Source organism: Cervus canadensis, chromosome 7, assembly GCF_019320065.1.
Source record: "Cervus canadensis isolate Bull #8, Minnesota chromosome 7, ASM1932006v1, whole genome shotgun sequence".
Classification (NCBI taxonomy): domain Eukaryota; kingdom Metazoa; phylum Chordata; class Mammalia; order Artiodactyla; family Cervidae; genus Cervus; species Cervus canadensis.
Window position 1 is genome coordinate 73,139,344 of NC_057392.1, and position 15,653 is coordinate 73,154,996.

Here is a 15,653-nt window from a genome sequence, read left to right on the forward strand (position 1 = left end):
AGTAGATAGAGTGACTTACTTTGACTGCAGTCAGCCCCGATGAAGCCAGGAAGGCAGTCACAGGTGCCAATCATGGTGTCACAGCTGCCACCGTTCAGGCACTTACACTTCCTTCGGCAATAAGGACCATAAGTGCCTTTTGGACATCCTGATGAAAGAGAACAAAACCATATGTGGTATTGTAACTTGAATCTATCAGTGCTCAACTTCATGCCCATAGTCATGTGGTTAACTCAACATTCCAATTACTGTTCTTTGGTATTCTTATCACCTTCAAGATACTGATTCAAGGGATGGACTTATCTGAGGATACAAATGGATATGGATAGATGCCTTAGAAGTACAGATGGGGACATAGAGTTCCTGAGGCTGTTCATTAATAAGATATAAGAAACTTAACCTTGAACTTCCTGGAAAATCTACCCACTTTTAGAGTATGCTCAGAAAAAAAGACAATTCACCAAAGAAGGTTGTTTTATTCCTGCCTAGAAAAAGTCATTCTTTCAGTTAATGTCTAAGTATAGTTTGTCTGATCTGAAATGATCTGGGTTTAATACACATAAGAATTCAAAATGGCAGAAAGCATGGAGGAAGCATCTTCATTTGCTATTAGTGTCTCAGTTTTCTACTCATATCCATGGATCTTGGCTGACCATGATGATACTTGTGTAAGAGGTAGATAAATGGCCAGACTTCAAGACAAAAGGAGACTGAACAGGGCAAAGAGTGACCTGAAAACCATATTATCTCTGCAATGATTGAAAGATTGGGGGTATTTAGCCAGGAGAAAATAGACCTCAGAGTATAACTATCTTCACATGTGAAAAGGAAGTCTTATGGAAAAGGAAGAAGGGAGATATTATCTCAATAAGGAAATACTCTTTGAAAGAGCTGTCCAGGATTGGAATAAGCTTTTACCATGAGGCAGTGAGTTACCCATCTCTGTAGGAGTTTAAGTAGAAATAGGATAAGTAACTAGTAGAGAAAATGTAGCAGGAATTCAAGCACTTAACTGACTTTGAAGCACTCCCAAATATGTGGCTGTCCTGGTCTATGAAACGTCTGGTACTTTAAAGCCTTAAAATCACAGAAGTTTTAGTTTCAAGAGACCTCAGGTCCATCTGGCTAAATAATTATTTGAAGATCAGAAAGTAGAGTATAGTTACTTAAAAATGTTATTGCACAAAATTATGTTACCTGGTAAAGACAAGTTTCCTTTTTCCTGTCATATTTCTAAAATAAAAAGATGTAGAACATTTTGAAAAGACTGAGATTTGAACCCTGTATCTTCCACTTGCTAATGTTATTGAGAAGTCCTTCCTTTGAGCTCCTAGTTCGTTGCTCCCAACGAGGATGATAACAGAATCACAGGCTTGTTGTGTGAACAAGTAGGGCACCTAGCATATCACCAATCTCAGACAGCTCCCAAGTTAATGGTAGCCATTATTTTCTTTCACAGTGGCAAGATCATTGGTGGGCCTATGGCAAAACCCTTTCCCTATCTGCTTAACCTGGGTGCAAAGGTTTCATATTTGCCAGAGGTCCTTCCTCTTGCACAACGTTTTCACTTGGAAGCACAGTTCTAAAAATGACTAAACTAGAGACTGAATGACACTGGCTTCCTTCCATTTTATCCTGTATTTCTATGTAAGAATCAACGGTAAAGAACACTTTTGAGTGTTGCACATGTAGCAGGTTTTAGACACCAAAGAATGGTTTTTATTGAGACTCAGATTGTTTATAATCCCTATCTATATCCTGTCCTAGAATCCACTGTCTCATCTTGAGCCCCGGCTTCTCCCTCCCTCTTTCAGTTCCCTTCTCCCCTTCTCTTTCAGTTTTAAAACATTAATAAAATCCTTCAAGATGGAGAATGAACGGCAAACAGCTAAGATCATTCTTATTAAAGGTTACTTCTCTGTTGCAGCTGTTGTGTTACTTTTTTCCTTTCTATGAAAAATGATGAAGGCACTTCACAGTCTCTTCTATTGTTTCTTCCTTCCAAGGGATGCCAGTTCTCATAGTTAATGGATACTTCTTTGGTATACAGCATTCTTTAGTCCTCCTAAGAAGTTATTTTTCTCCCTTACTAAAATTCAATAGAGTGTATCTAAAAACAGAACTAGTGGTGTAAAGAGTCTCCATCTCCTCTTATTCACCAAAATATAAAATGCTTTCATGTCTATCTGGGTCAGTCTTACAGAATGTAATTTTTAATAGCTTTTATCATTATTATATGATGCTTAAAACAAATGTTTGGTTGCTTGATAGTGGAGAAAAAACACAAAGAAAGATAAAGGTATAGTTGGAAACAATGAAGTGTGGTGGGTACTGCTGGCATGATGCTTCTAAAAAGTAGGTTAAATTAAGAATTGACTAATATAAAAAAATTCTGCAATCCCATGAGTAGGAAGTGAAAAGTGACATGGGTTTTTGTTCAAATAGGGAAAAGAAAACACCCCATAAAGTGAAATTTACATATTAATTAATGTAGAAAACGTTCAACTGTATATATAATAATGGGTATAAAAGAATGAGCATCAGTTAAAAGGAAAGAAGAGTTAGATGCTATTATCTGATGAATTTATATAACTGATATATGTAAAGATCTATATTTTAAGATCACTTTCATTTGAATTGAAGTGACTTGGAAAACAATTTCTCTCTGACATATACTCATTACAAACTGTCTGAATGGTGGTTTTGCATTTGAAAACATCATCTCTTGCTGTTTCTTCTTGGTATACAGAAAGAAAATAAGCCTTCAACTTAATTATCCTTTCAAAATCGGGACACTGAATATGATGAAATTAACCTTCTAATGAGCATAACATCTGTTGAAAGACAGTATATGCACTAACCTCTTAATCCTGCAACTCATTAAATTTATATTAAGAGTATGATATGTGTTCACAAAAGTACCCATGACTTTTTTTCCCCAAGAATAAGTTATTTTACCGACAGCTCTACTTTCTCACATAATTCTGTGTCTATGTGAAAGTCTAACTTCTAGAATCATGCACACATCTCTTGCTCAGATGTTCACTAAATTTAACAAGGAAACATGCGCCCAGGAGATAATGATTTCATTTGGCTTGTTGGGGTGTTTGGTCTCCCCTCTCTCATTTCCTAAAATTCCACTTTGATCATTTCTTGGCCTTTGTTCTATTCTTTCCAATTATTTTTCCCAGGAAATTTTGTTTCTTGAACAAGGGATATTTGGTTATTTTCCATTGTGTGTGTGTGTGCACATGTACTCAGGCGTGTCTGACTTTCTGAGACCGCATGGACTGCAGTCTACCAGGCTCCTATGTCCATGGGATTCAGCAGGCAAGAACATTGTAGTGAATTGCCATTTCTTCTTCCAGGGGGTCTTCCCAACCCAGGGGTCAAACCCGCATCTCTTGCATCTCCTGCCCTGGCAGGAGATTTCTTTACCACTATGCCACCTGTAAGCCATTATTTTCCATTAGAAGATGATTATTAATATTTTCCCCTATCCTTGCACCACCCCCTCTACATGAAGGAGATTAACTAAGAAGAAGCTTGGAAATGAATTCACTGTTCTGATTTGCTTAAATATTAAAGGTTACTGTATACCATGATGAAGTGAGTGACATTTGGGAAGTTTAATTAGGAAGTTAGAACAAGCAAGTTTGTGACTATATCTTGAGACACTTAGCTCCAAAGCAAATGAAAAGCATGAATCTGTTTGTCAGTCTGTTTTCCTAGTAGTATTTGACCAGTGTATTCACATATGCACCAGCCATTTTTACACAGTTTTCTTTTATTCTTAAAAATAGATACTAAGATTTGGCCTCTGAATAGTCATTGCTATGAGCAAGACCATTCAAGCCGAGCTTCCACTCATGTCTTGACATCTTCCTCTTGGCACAGGTGAGCTATCCTGTGGCCCATGTTTCTCAAAGCATCCTAAACCAAGTGTTATGGGTCTTCTTATGGATACTGTCAACAGAGTGGTCTATGGTTCTAGAGGATTCCAATGCCTTCAGTTCGCTCAGAGAGACTTCTAATAAATCACACTGCAGGTTGGAGAAACAAAAGATTTCCAGGATCTGTAATCATTTAACAATTTCATGTTGGTCATAAAATACAGAGGAAGATGAGTTTACATCTATCAAGAAGTTTGTTTGTTTTCCTCCTTGCTTGCTATCCATAGACTGGGACTAAACCACCCAGTATAAATTAAGGAAAAGGGGTGAGATTCCTACTCCAAGTTTGTCTGTTTCCTCTGACCTCTACTGAGAGAAAATGTTGATTTTCCACTCCAAACCTGGGAAGATGAAAGCCCGGTTGTTTTTGGCTGCTGGAATGTTTGCTTTTGAGCCAGCTACACCTTTTTCGGATATTTTCTTGAACCTCTCTTTTGTCGTCCTGTAATTACAGTGCATATTGCCAAGGAACCTTTGCAGCAACTTCCAACCACGTGTTGCCTGGAACTGAGCCCATCGGACCAGTCAGGGAGTGACTTCTGGCCTCAACCTGGCTTTTTCAAGGCAGAGCTCTCTTCTTTCAACCCAAGGTAGCTGGCTTTCTGAAATGGAAGTACGACCAGCTTTATGTAACTTAATTTTGATTTATTCGGATGAAATATCCTTGATATCAAGAAGAAATTCTTCCTGAGAAATGTGACAGTATCAGATGTGAGAAAATAACTCCTTTCTTCCATTGCTTGAGATTTGCCATGACAGAAAAAATAATTAAAATTTTATTAATTTAATGCTTTAGTTTTTCATTGTAAGTTTGAATAATGCAATGGTTATGGGTTCTATGGGTGTATTAAACCATATGTACATGTGTAATTGTGTTTTTAGTTGGTAATGTTTAAAATTAGGACAAATGTGAGAATTGATATTCAAAATATATATTCTATGGCTTGTGGAAAATGGGAACCAATAGCTTGACCATGAGTCTATGTTTTATGACTGGTGTTTTTTGGGGCAGATCCAAAACTCATCCATATACTTGCAGAATTAGGAAAGGAAAGTAGGGGAAAAAAAAAACCTGTTATAGGAATGACTGGGGAGAAAAGAGAGTAGCAAGGGCCAAGTTGGGGGAAAAATGAAACCAAAGCCAAATCATTTTATCCTTAAACCTATAAAAAGTACATTATAAATAATTACGAGCTTAAAAATTAAGTAGCTGACTGAACATTTTAACATGTTCCTTGGGAGTTTTTATCATGTGTTCTCCTATAACCATTTCTATGTTAAAATGTCCTAACAAATGAATATAAGGTGTTTGGTCAAGGGACTATTCTTTTTTATTATACAACAATGAGCCAACTGGCATTTTGTCATTTAAGCAAGTCATTGTGTTCATTCCAGAATAACAATTTATTTAACTTGATCGTTCCTAAAAGCAGATTGTGGAACTAACTAACTTTCTGAATCACTCCAAATATGTTGCCATTTGCTATTTCTCGATTTATAATAATTGGTTCATATTTTCTTCTTTCTTTCTCTTTAATTCTTATCTTTTTCTTGGGGATATTTTGAATAGGAAAGACAAATGGGAGAATGAGTTACACAGGAAAGTATGTTTTCAACCATTCTAATAAAAACTCCCATAGGATTTACAATGAATTAGAACCTTGAATTAACATTTGCCCTTTAGCATTCCGAGTGATGACCCACACCAGCAGTGTCTCTTCAATAAATTACAGCTAACGCACAGAACACACTTACGGAGATGACAGCGGTTTCCATGGTAGCCAGGCAGACAGGTACATCTCCCTGTGACTGGGTGACACTCCTCATTCTCAGCTGAACACTGACATACCTGTTTACAGTCCTTCCCGTATGTGCCTGGTGGACAAACTAAGGGAAAGAGGAAATGTAAACCCAATGAATTAAATTTGTCTGTGTATATATAGCTCTAAAAGTGAAAGCAGGGAAAAATTTATTAAATAAGACCATTGCCTACAGAAGTGTGCTACCCATTGGGATTTAGGTTTCATTAAATTTACTTGGGGATTACTTCAGTGTTTGATTTTGTTTTGTTCAGTCAATTTGTGACCGACTGTCAAGGGCCGGCTGCAATTTTCTTGTCACTAAAGAAACTCATAGGGTGATGTCAGGTAAAATCAACTAAAATAATAGTATAATTCATGAGGGACCACATATCTGGATAAAGATTTTTTTTTTTTTTGGTGCAGCCAGTTTAAATTCTCAAGGTTGTTTCTCTCTGTGCATTAGTATGTACTGTATTTGTGTCACTTGTCAGCTACTCTGCTGGTTTTGAGTTTTTTTCTTTTTTTAAAGCCCAAGCAGTAAAAGATTTCCTTCCCAACTTCTAAATAATATCATCCCATTTTTTTTAGGAAAAGAGAAAGGTTTTCTAGATATTTCTCAATTTCTCAGCTTACAAGTTGGAGTCAAGCAGACATTTTGAACTTCATGGTTGTATCTGATGACAATTCAAACAAATTCAGTGAAAAACAAAAATCATATAATTTAGGTTGGTGCACCTAAAGTTGCATAACAATTTCTGGATCAACCTTTTATCACCTCAGGGGTGGGGCATCATGAAAGAACAAACCTTTTAGAAAACCCTAGCACTGGAGAAGTTATTAGCTGCCTTGTTCATGGTATCCCTCTGTTTCACTGGCTGCTCTGTGTGCCTGTGGAGTTATTTGTTTTCTCTGCATCCACGATCCTTAAGATCATTTCATTTCCCAGTTTTCTTTTTAAGTAGAAATGACAGCAATGGTAGACAAACTAGATACTCTAACTTTAAGGGCCCTTGGTTGCTTGCTTAGTATTAAAAACATAGACTAATGAAATATGGGTGATTAATTGAAAAAAGAGAATTTTTTCCTCTCTTCTTGACTGGGATATGTACAAGTAAGAGAATTAGGTGGAATCTGACTCAGCATGTGAACAACTGTTTATATAGTCTGCTATTGATCTAAACATCCTTTTTCTCTAAGAATCACTGATTAGTCATATATATGTATCAGTAAGGCACTTATCCTGAACTTGCTAGGTATGCCAAAGAGCACATCTGGTTTTGCTGGTTGAGAAGTTGATTAACTTTACTTCTTAATGAGTGGTGAAGCAAGAACTGGTCATGGCATTTCAGAGGTGACTGGAAGTGGATCTTTGTGATATTCTTACTTTCTTTACATCGCTGTCAGTAAATGCATAAAAGCATCAGCCCCATTTCACTGTAATGTGATGAAAGATACTCCCTAATGAAATGCTCACAATCAGAAAAATCAAATGTGTGTCTTTAAAGCCTTCTGATAAATTCAGAAACCATGAGCTGCGGTTCTACAAATTCTTCCCATCACTGGGAAGACCTGTTTTTGCCATGGCATTGCTGAGCATAAAGCTTGACAGGGCCACAGCAAATGTGGCCACAAAATTCTGTGCTCTGAAGAGAATAACAACATTAAGGAGTCAAAGTGGCCATGCTGAACACAGAAGTGTTTGTGTAATAAGTTCCAATTTCCCCATCTATTTAGCCATTTCCTGTCTTGAGGTATGGGGCCCACTGGCTTGGGGCTTTGAGAGAAGCAATATTCTGAATGATTTGCTTTGATAGAGAGGGGCCTTATGATTACTGTGCTGGTCTGCAAGATCCATTGAAGGTTGTGTGGTCTAGAGGAAGTGGCATGAACTTTGGGTCAGGGAGGCTCAGCACCACTATGGACGTTACCTCTGGCTTTAAACAATTGTTTAAGACCACAGTTCACTTCAGTTCAGTTGCTCAGTTGTGTTCGACTCTGCAACCCCATGGACCTTAGCACTCCAGGCTTCCCTGTCCATCACCAATGCCTGGAGCTTACTCAAACTCATGTCCTTTGAGTCAGTGATGCCATCCAAACATCTCATCCTTTGTCGTCCCCTTCTCCTCCTGCCTTCCATCTTTCCCAGCATCTGGGTCTTTTCCAATGAGTCAGTTCTTTGCATCAGGTGGCCAAGTTATTGGAGTTTCAGTTTCAGCATCAGTTCTTCCAATGAATATTCAGGAAATATTCATTTCCTTTAGGATGGACTGGTTGGATCTCCTTGCAGTCCAAGGGGCTCTCAAGAGTCTTCTCCAACACCACAGTTCAAAAGCATTAATTCTTCGGTGCTTAGCTTTCTTCGTAGTCCAATTCTCACATCCATAAATGACTACTGGAAAAACCATAGCTTTGACTAGATGAACCTTTGTTGGCAAAATAATGACTCTGCTTTTTAGTTTGCTGTCTAGGTTGGTCATAGCTTTTCTTCCAAGGAGCAAGTGTCTTTTAAATTCATGACAGCAGTCACTATCTGTAGTGATTGTGGAGCCCCCAAAAACAAAATCTCTCACTGTTTCCATTGTTTCCTCATCTATTTGCCATGGAGTGATGGGACCCAATGCCATGGTCTTCATATTTTGAATGTTGAGTTTTAAGCCAAGTTTTTCACTCTCCTCTTTCACTTTCATCAAGAGGCTCTTTAGTTTTTCTTCACTTTCTGCCATAAGGGTGGTGTCATCTGCATATCTGAGGTTATTGATAATTCTCCTGGCAATCTTGATTCCAGTTTGTGCTTCATCCAGCCTGGCATTTCACATAATGTACTCTGCATATAAGTTAAATAAGCAGAGTGATAATATGCAGCCTTGACATCCTCCTTTCCCGATTTGGAACCAGTCTGTTGTTCCATGTCCAGTTCTAACTGTTGCTTCTTGACCTGCATACAGATTTCTCAGGAGGCAGGTAATATGGTCTGGTGTTCCCATCTCTTGAAGAATTTTCCACACTTTGTTGTGATCCACATAGTCAAAGGCTTTGGCATAGTCAATAGGACCCTCAATTTCCTCTTCAGTACAGTGGGATAAATGAGAGCAATCTCACAGATTGTCATGAGGAATAACTGAGTAGACATAGTAACATAGGGGAATCTCTTTGTATTTCATAAAATCTGTTTCCTTTCCATTGAAACCCTTATACTTAAAATCAGAATCAACTATTTAACAGAGATGCTATATATGGGCAAAACCCATAGACACATTCAGAATAATATGGGAAAAGTATCTAATATTTAAAGACCAATGTTTTTCTAAACAAATGTTCTATATTAATGCATATATATGGTATTGGTGAACCTATTTTCAGGGATGGAATGGAGATGCAGATATAGAAAACAGACTTGTGGATACAGTTGGAGAAGGAGAGAGTGGGATGAATGAAGGAAGTAGCACCTACATATATACACTACCACAGGTGAAACAGGCAGCTGGTAAGAAGTTACCGTGTAATGCAGGGAGCCCAGCCTGACGCTCTGCGATAATGACCTAGAGGGGTGGGAGGAAGGGAGGGGAGGGAGGCTCAAGAAGGAGGTGATATATATCCCCAGGAGGTGATACTGGTTCTCATAAACCACTATAATCAGGACTGGTTTGTATTGTTGTATGGCAGAAACCAACACAATATTGTAAAGCAATGTTCTTCCAATTAAAAAATTAAAAAGAAAGATTGATATTTTTCTAAAGAACATTGAAATCACATGGCATGAAGTCTCTGAAATACATATAAATAAAATTTATCCACATCCTCCTTAATTGTTCTGCATTTTGAAGCTTGACAAAAATGTTCACAAATGTTAATCACTTCTCCATCCCAAGAAGAGTTCAAGCAAATCCTTAGCTTTGATTCTTGAACTCCAGTGGAATCAAAATTGCAGAAGATATAAATAATTACTCAGGGAAAATTGATCTCTTGAAGTTCTCAAAGTCAGTTCTTAAATGGATGTTTAAGTGTCTTTGAAGGAATTTACATTTTGGGATCAAACTCACATCTCTGACATCTCCTGCATTGGCAGGCAGGTTCTTTACCACTAGCACCACCTGGGAAACCCCATATTGAAAACCAATAAAGTGCAAATCGAAATAAAAGCAGCAAAAACATTTTGAATGTTATTAAAGAGAACTTTTGAGAAGTACTATAGTATTTCTTAGATTATATATGCATCATGAAAAACATCTATCAATTGTCATCTGGCTGAATGACTTTGACGAGGACTTCTGAGGAAATCAAAGTTAAAGCAAAACCTGCTCCTTGTCCTCTGAAGGAGAAGGTGGTGTATTAGTTTGTTGCCTCATGATCCCTGATAGAATGCATTATGAGGCATGCTTTCACTCCATCTTACGAAACTGAACTCACAGAATTCTGGAACATTCTCATTCAGCCAAGAGATATTTCCTGGATACCAGTAGGTATCCAAGTTGTGCTAGGTTCACAACAGTGAGCAAAATCAAACATGGTACTTGTACCTTCAAACTTGCAATAGAAGAAAGAGGAAAACAATAAAATAATCACTCGAATAAATGTCTAATTTTAAAATGTTGTAAGGGGGTAGGGTGTTATGAGAAAGAATGACATCAGGGACCCTAATTTAGACTGGCAGAGAGGGGATGGGATGTGTTTTGTTTCAAATGTTCTCTGTGAGGAGATTACCATTTCACAGATCTGAAACACTAGAAAGAGTATATGTAGTGGGAAGGGAAAGGTGAGGGAAAAGAAGAACAGGGAGGAGAAAAAATTTCCAAAGGGAAAGATCCAAGTATGTATGAGTTACTGATGTGTGAATGCCAATCAGTTGTGTCCAACTCTTTGCGACCCCACGTACTATACAGTCCATTAAATCTCCCAGCCAGAATACTGCAGTGGGTAGCCTTTCCCTTCTCCAGGGGATCTTCCCAACACAGGGATCGAACCCAGGTCTCCTGTATTACAGGCAGATTCTTTACCAGCTGAGCCACAAAGGAAGCCCATGAGTTACTGATATAATTCCCAAATAGTGTGTGGGCAATGGTACCTGTGTGTGTATGTTAGACAATGGTAAGGCTTATATTGTTATAAATGTTTCTCTATTGGTTTCCTATGCCTGTTGTAACAAACTGTCACAAATTTAGTGGCTTTTAAAAACAAACTTATTCTCTCACAGTTCTGCACATTAGAAGTCTAAATCAGGATGTTGGCAGGGCTGCATTTTTTCTGAACACTTAAAGATAGGATCTATTTCTTTGCCTCTTCTAGTTCCTAGAACCCACCTATATTCCTTGGCTTGTGGCCACTTTCTCAAATCTTCTAAGTCAGCAGCTTAGCTGCTTATTTTTATTGTTTCCCCTCTTTAAAAAAAAAATATGTATATATATATATGTATGTATTTATTTGGCTCTGCTGGGTCTTAGTTGCAGCATGCCAGATCTTTAGTTGCAGCATGTGGGATGTAGTTCCCCGACCAGGGATCGAACGCAGTCCCCTGCATTGGGAGCACAGAGAATTAGCTGCTACACCCTCAGGGAAGTCCTGTTTCCCTCTTATAAGAACCTTTTTGATTATATTAGGTCTATCAGGTAATCCAGAAAAATCTCTCCATCTCCAATCCTTAACTTAATCACTCTGCAAAGTCCCATTTGCCATGTAAGATAACATGTTAACAGATTGCAGAAACTAGGACATCTTTGAGAGCCTATCATAAGCCTATCACAATCTCTATATTCCCAAGTATTTTAAGTAGCTTCTAATTTATCCTTAGGGATCATGTTATTAAATAGTAATGTTACTAATAATAGCTTGATGCACAAGTCGTTATAGAAATCAACATAATACAAATTTTTAAAGAACTATGTAGCCCTAACCCACTGAAATGTTGTGAAGTAATTAGCCTCCAACTAATAAAAAAAAATAAAAAATAAAAAAAAATAAAAAGCAGATCAGAAAAAAAAAAAAAAATTAAATGACTGCATAACATCCCCCCCCCCAAAAAAAAGAACTATGTAATATAAAAATATGGAAAAACTATCATCAGTTATTTAAAAAAATTTTTACTTACTGGAACCAAAGGACATGTTGTAATGAATGTCACCTTGAGAATGACTTGGGATTCTTGAGAGAAGGTCAGCCCAGCAAGAACCTGGGAAGCAGCTTGAGGGCCCAGATACACCTACAGTAAGACTCAAGAAGAGACTTCTCAAGGGCTAAAACTGAGAGAAGTGAAAGACTAAATGCACGTCACAGTGGATGTCTCCACATCATGAAATGCTTGTGTTCTTAGGGCTTCATGTATAATATTGTTTTTCTGTTTTAAGAAAATAACTTTAGGGGTTCTCGTATCTGTAGAACAGTGTTTGCTTTTATTAATATGTGTAAGATTTCCTTTAAGTAGGTGCTACTGTACACCTCGTAAGATAAGCAGACATTAAACCACTTGCACAAATGGTAAGGTTACTAAGTGAAAAAATTGGAACAAAACTAAGATGGCCTTAGGATGAGCTCTGAGCTTTTTTTCCATTCTCTCAGGGATTTTTCTTAGGAAGTGAGAAGGGTGCTAATTTTATATAACATTGAAGAGATTACAAAGTTGGAAAATAGACCAAGTTGTGCTTTAACTTAGTAGGTATGGAAATCAGCCTGGAGAGTTTTATATTGACAATTTCTTATTCACCTTGTTTACTAGTTAGCCATTCAGGCCCCTGGAAGAACTGGTCAGACCAGTTTGAAGTAGTATAATCCATGCTGCTTTCTAGTTTAAATCTTTCTGAACCACAAAACCTCTGTGGGTGGCTTCTCTAGATTTAAGTTGTTTTTCTATATTAAAGCTGAAGTTCCAAAAATTTGTCCACCTGTTGCAAAGGGCCAACTCATTGGAAAAGACCCTGGTGCTGGGAAAGATTTAAGGGAAAAGGAGAAGGGGGCGACAGAGGATGAGATGGTTGGATGGCATTACTGACTCAATGGACGTGAGTTTGAGCAAACTCCGGGTGATAGTGAAGGACAGGGAAGCCTGGAGTGCTGCAGTCCATGGGTCGCAAACAGGCGGGCACAACTTAGTGACTGAACCACACAATTAAAGCGAGATTTCACCTTTCGAATTAATCAGTGAATGTACTCCAAAATAAGACTGAATTGACAGTTACTATCTTTTGATTTATGTAGAATTTATATCACTTTTATCATGGATATATGACTTGAATAGAGATAAATACCCAGTGAAGATTTTGAAAGGGGTAATATTGCATTTTTGATTTATTGCATTCTCAGGCATTTGAATGACTTTTAGTAAAAACTGAGGAGTCATTTTGCTAAATTCAAGTTGAAACAAAGTCAATTAGACAAGTTGATTAACCCTGAAAACCTCATGAACACTGCTTCTCACCTAATTTTACGATGGGTAAACTTTCTAATAGTGCTTTTTGCTTCTAGGAAATAAGGGTTATCTTCTTCAAAGTGACTCCTGAGAGGTCATTCATATCTTTACTTTTTCCACTAAAATTTAAAGATGAATGAGATCTTAACTAGAGAATGTAATGAATTTGTCTTTATTTAATTTTCTTGTCTACTGCCTTATATATTCACAATTATTTTCCATGAGTGATATATCTGGCTGGCAAATGTTTTCTGAGATGGCACACAGAATTCAAACCATACACAGAAGAAAATGCACTGAATTGACTTTTTGTCTGGAAATTTATGACTGTCTTAGCATTTGTCACGGCACAAAGTAATTTCTCATGGGAAGACCCTGTCCAGCCTAGCAAGGAGATACATTGTGTAGTCCCAAGATCACTGTGACAGTTACAAACTCCAAGGCCATCTACACCAGCACAGAGTTCCTGACAAGCTAAATAAGCATAAGCAGAAAGATGCTTTAGACTGTCAAAACAAGTACCTACCCTCTCACTGGTTAAGAAAAAAAAAAAAAAAAAGAAGTGTATAGCTTTCATGATGGTCAGAGAGGTATATGCAAATTTCATCTTATACTTCGCTTCTTACAATTTGGGATTGACCTTAAGTGGTTTATGACAGCATATTTTGCTCAAGTCCTTATCAAAGGCCTGGTGATAGATCAGCTGTCACCCACCCGTTTCTCAGAATGTCTTTGTATTAAACTAATGGTCCAGCAGAACAGCCAGGCTGACAGGCAGGTTATTTATTTGCAATCTGGTAAAAGAACTGACAACTTCATTGTTTTAATTGTTCATTTTTCATGGCTTGATGCATTAGCTCACTCAGATCTTTGTGCCTCAGTCAGAGGATAAATATATGGGGATGAGGGCATCAGAATGGCTGAGTCCATCTTAAAGTTCAAGAAGCTGCAGAGAGACCCACGGTGCCAGTTGTGATTACTAGCATCCCACAAGTATCTGGGGATTTTTTTTTTTTTTTTTTGTCTTATCTATGTTCTGCATCTCTTTCCTCTCTTTCAGGAAGACCTATGATGTCAGCTACTGATCTGATTGTTTCTTGAAACAATGTTCCTGGTTCTCACAGCCTATTAAGGGAGAAAGACCGGAGTGGCCTAGAGTCTCCATGTCTCAGTCAGGGTGGGGACCCACCAGACAGAGTCCCAGGGACCTCAGATATCAAGATATTATCGAGAGCAGATATAGCTCAGTCAGAGACTCTCCAAATTACCCGCAAGTTTGTTTTTTTTTTTTAATTGCTAAATATACACAGCCTGGCCTTGGGAGATTTAATTCTAACTCATGATTCTTTGGTATGGACTGAAGAGATATATTTTTAAAATCCCATGATGAACTCCGGGTTGAGAGCTATTGATCTAGAGTATAGAACAACATGTTCAATTTACAGACAAGACATCCAAATAGAGTGAGTCATTTGCCCAAGGTCATAGCCAATTAACGGCAGAGCTAAAACTTGAACCCAGGGGTCCTGACCCTTGGATCAATGACCTTGTCATTCTCTGCATCAGATACCATTCTCTGAGCTACTGAGACACTTCAAGAAGGTTCTCCCAAGACCTTCTGCACATCCTAAGGTGTCAGGGCATAAGATGGAGGTGACCATGTGCAACTAAAGGCTTATCTCAAATGCTGGCCCTCAGAGAGAAGAAGACATGTTCGTGGTCCAGTAGTAAACATACAAGGGGTGACTGTTAAGAAATTGGTACCCAAATCATATTACTAATTTATTGCTTTTCCTTCATATTAAAATTGAAAGCATCTCCAGGGAAGGGGCAATGTTTTATTATTTTTAATATGCCTGATGCCTCTCATATAACCTAGAACACAGAAGTTGCTCAATAAATATTTGTTGAAGGAAACAAAAAAGAAGGAAGGGATACTTCTCTAGTCCTATATGCATGACTGTGTGCAAGGCTGATCCTACACAAAAACAGAACTCTGGCTCCCTAGCTGGTATGTGTATACATTCATTTCCTTATTAAATATTTATTCAACATTTACATTATTCACAAGGTCCTGTGCTTGGCACTGATGATATAAAATTGAATAAGCCTAGTATCTGTTTTGGAGAATCCAAGAGAACTGATTCAAGAAGACATGTGAAAAATTGACATAGAACATTCTGACAAGTGCTACATACAGACATGTAAGAAAGGCTAAGGAATCTAAAAGAAATGAATAGTTAATCCTATCAGGTGGGAATCAAGGTGTCCTCAGAAAGACAGCGTTAGAACTGGGTCTAGAAGAGTAGAAATTCATCTGTCAGAAGGAAGAGAATGAATGAGTAAAGTCTTTTATTGAAAGTGATAGACACATTACTTCATGGTTACAGGGCAGGGTTTAGGAGCAAGAATGATGTTGAAGAGTTGTGCTGGTCCTTAGAAGTGAGGCATTTTTCATATCACACTGAAGCCTTGATCTGGTGCTTGCAAGTTGCCATAGAA

General features: G+C 37.9%; 1 protein-coding gene across 1 annotated transcript in view; it reads right to left on the reverse strand.

The window, feature by feature from the left end:
• The window catches only part of LOC122444958 (EGF-like and EMI domain-containing protein 1), a 627,705-nt gene that overhangs the window by 23,522 nt on the left and 588,530 nt on the right, over window positions 1-15,653 (reverse strand). The window contains exons 18-19 of the mRNA XM_043473804.1: window positions 5,709-5,840; window positions 20-148 (exon numbers count right to left, since the gene is read on the reverse strand). Of these exons, the coding sequence (XP_043329739.1) occupies window positions 20-148; window positions 5,709-5,840 (261 nt within the window). The remainder of the gene's footprint in view (window positions 1-19; window positions 149-5,708; window positions 5,841-15,653) is intronic.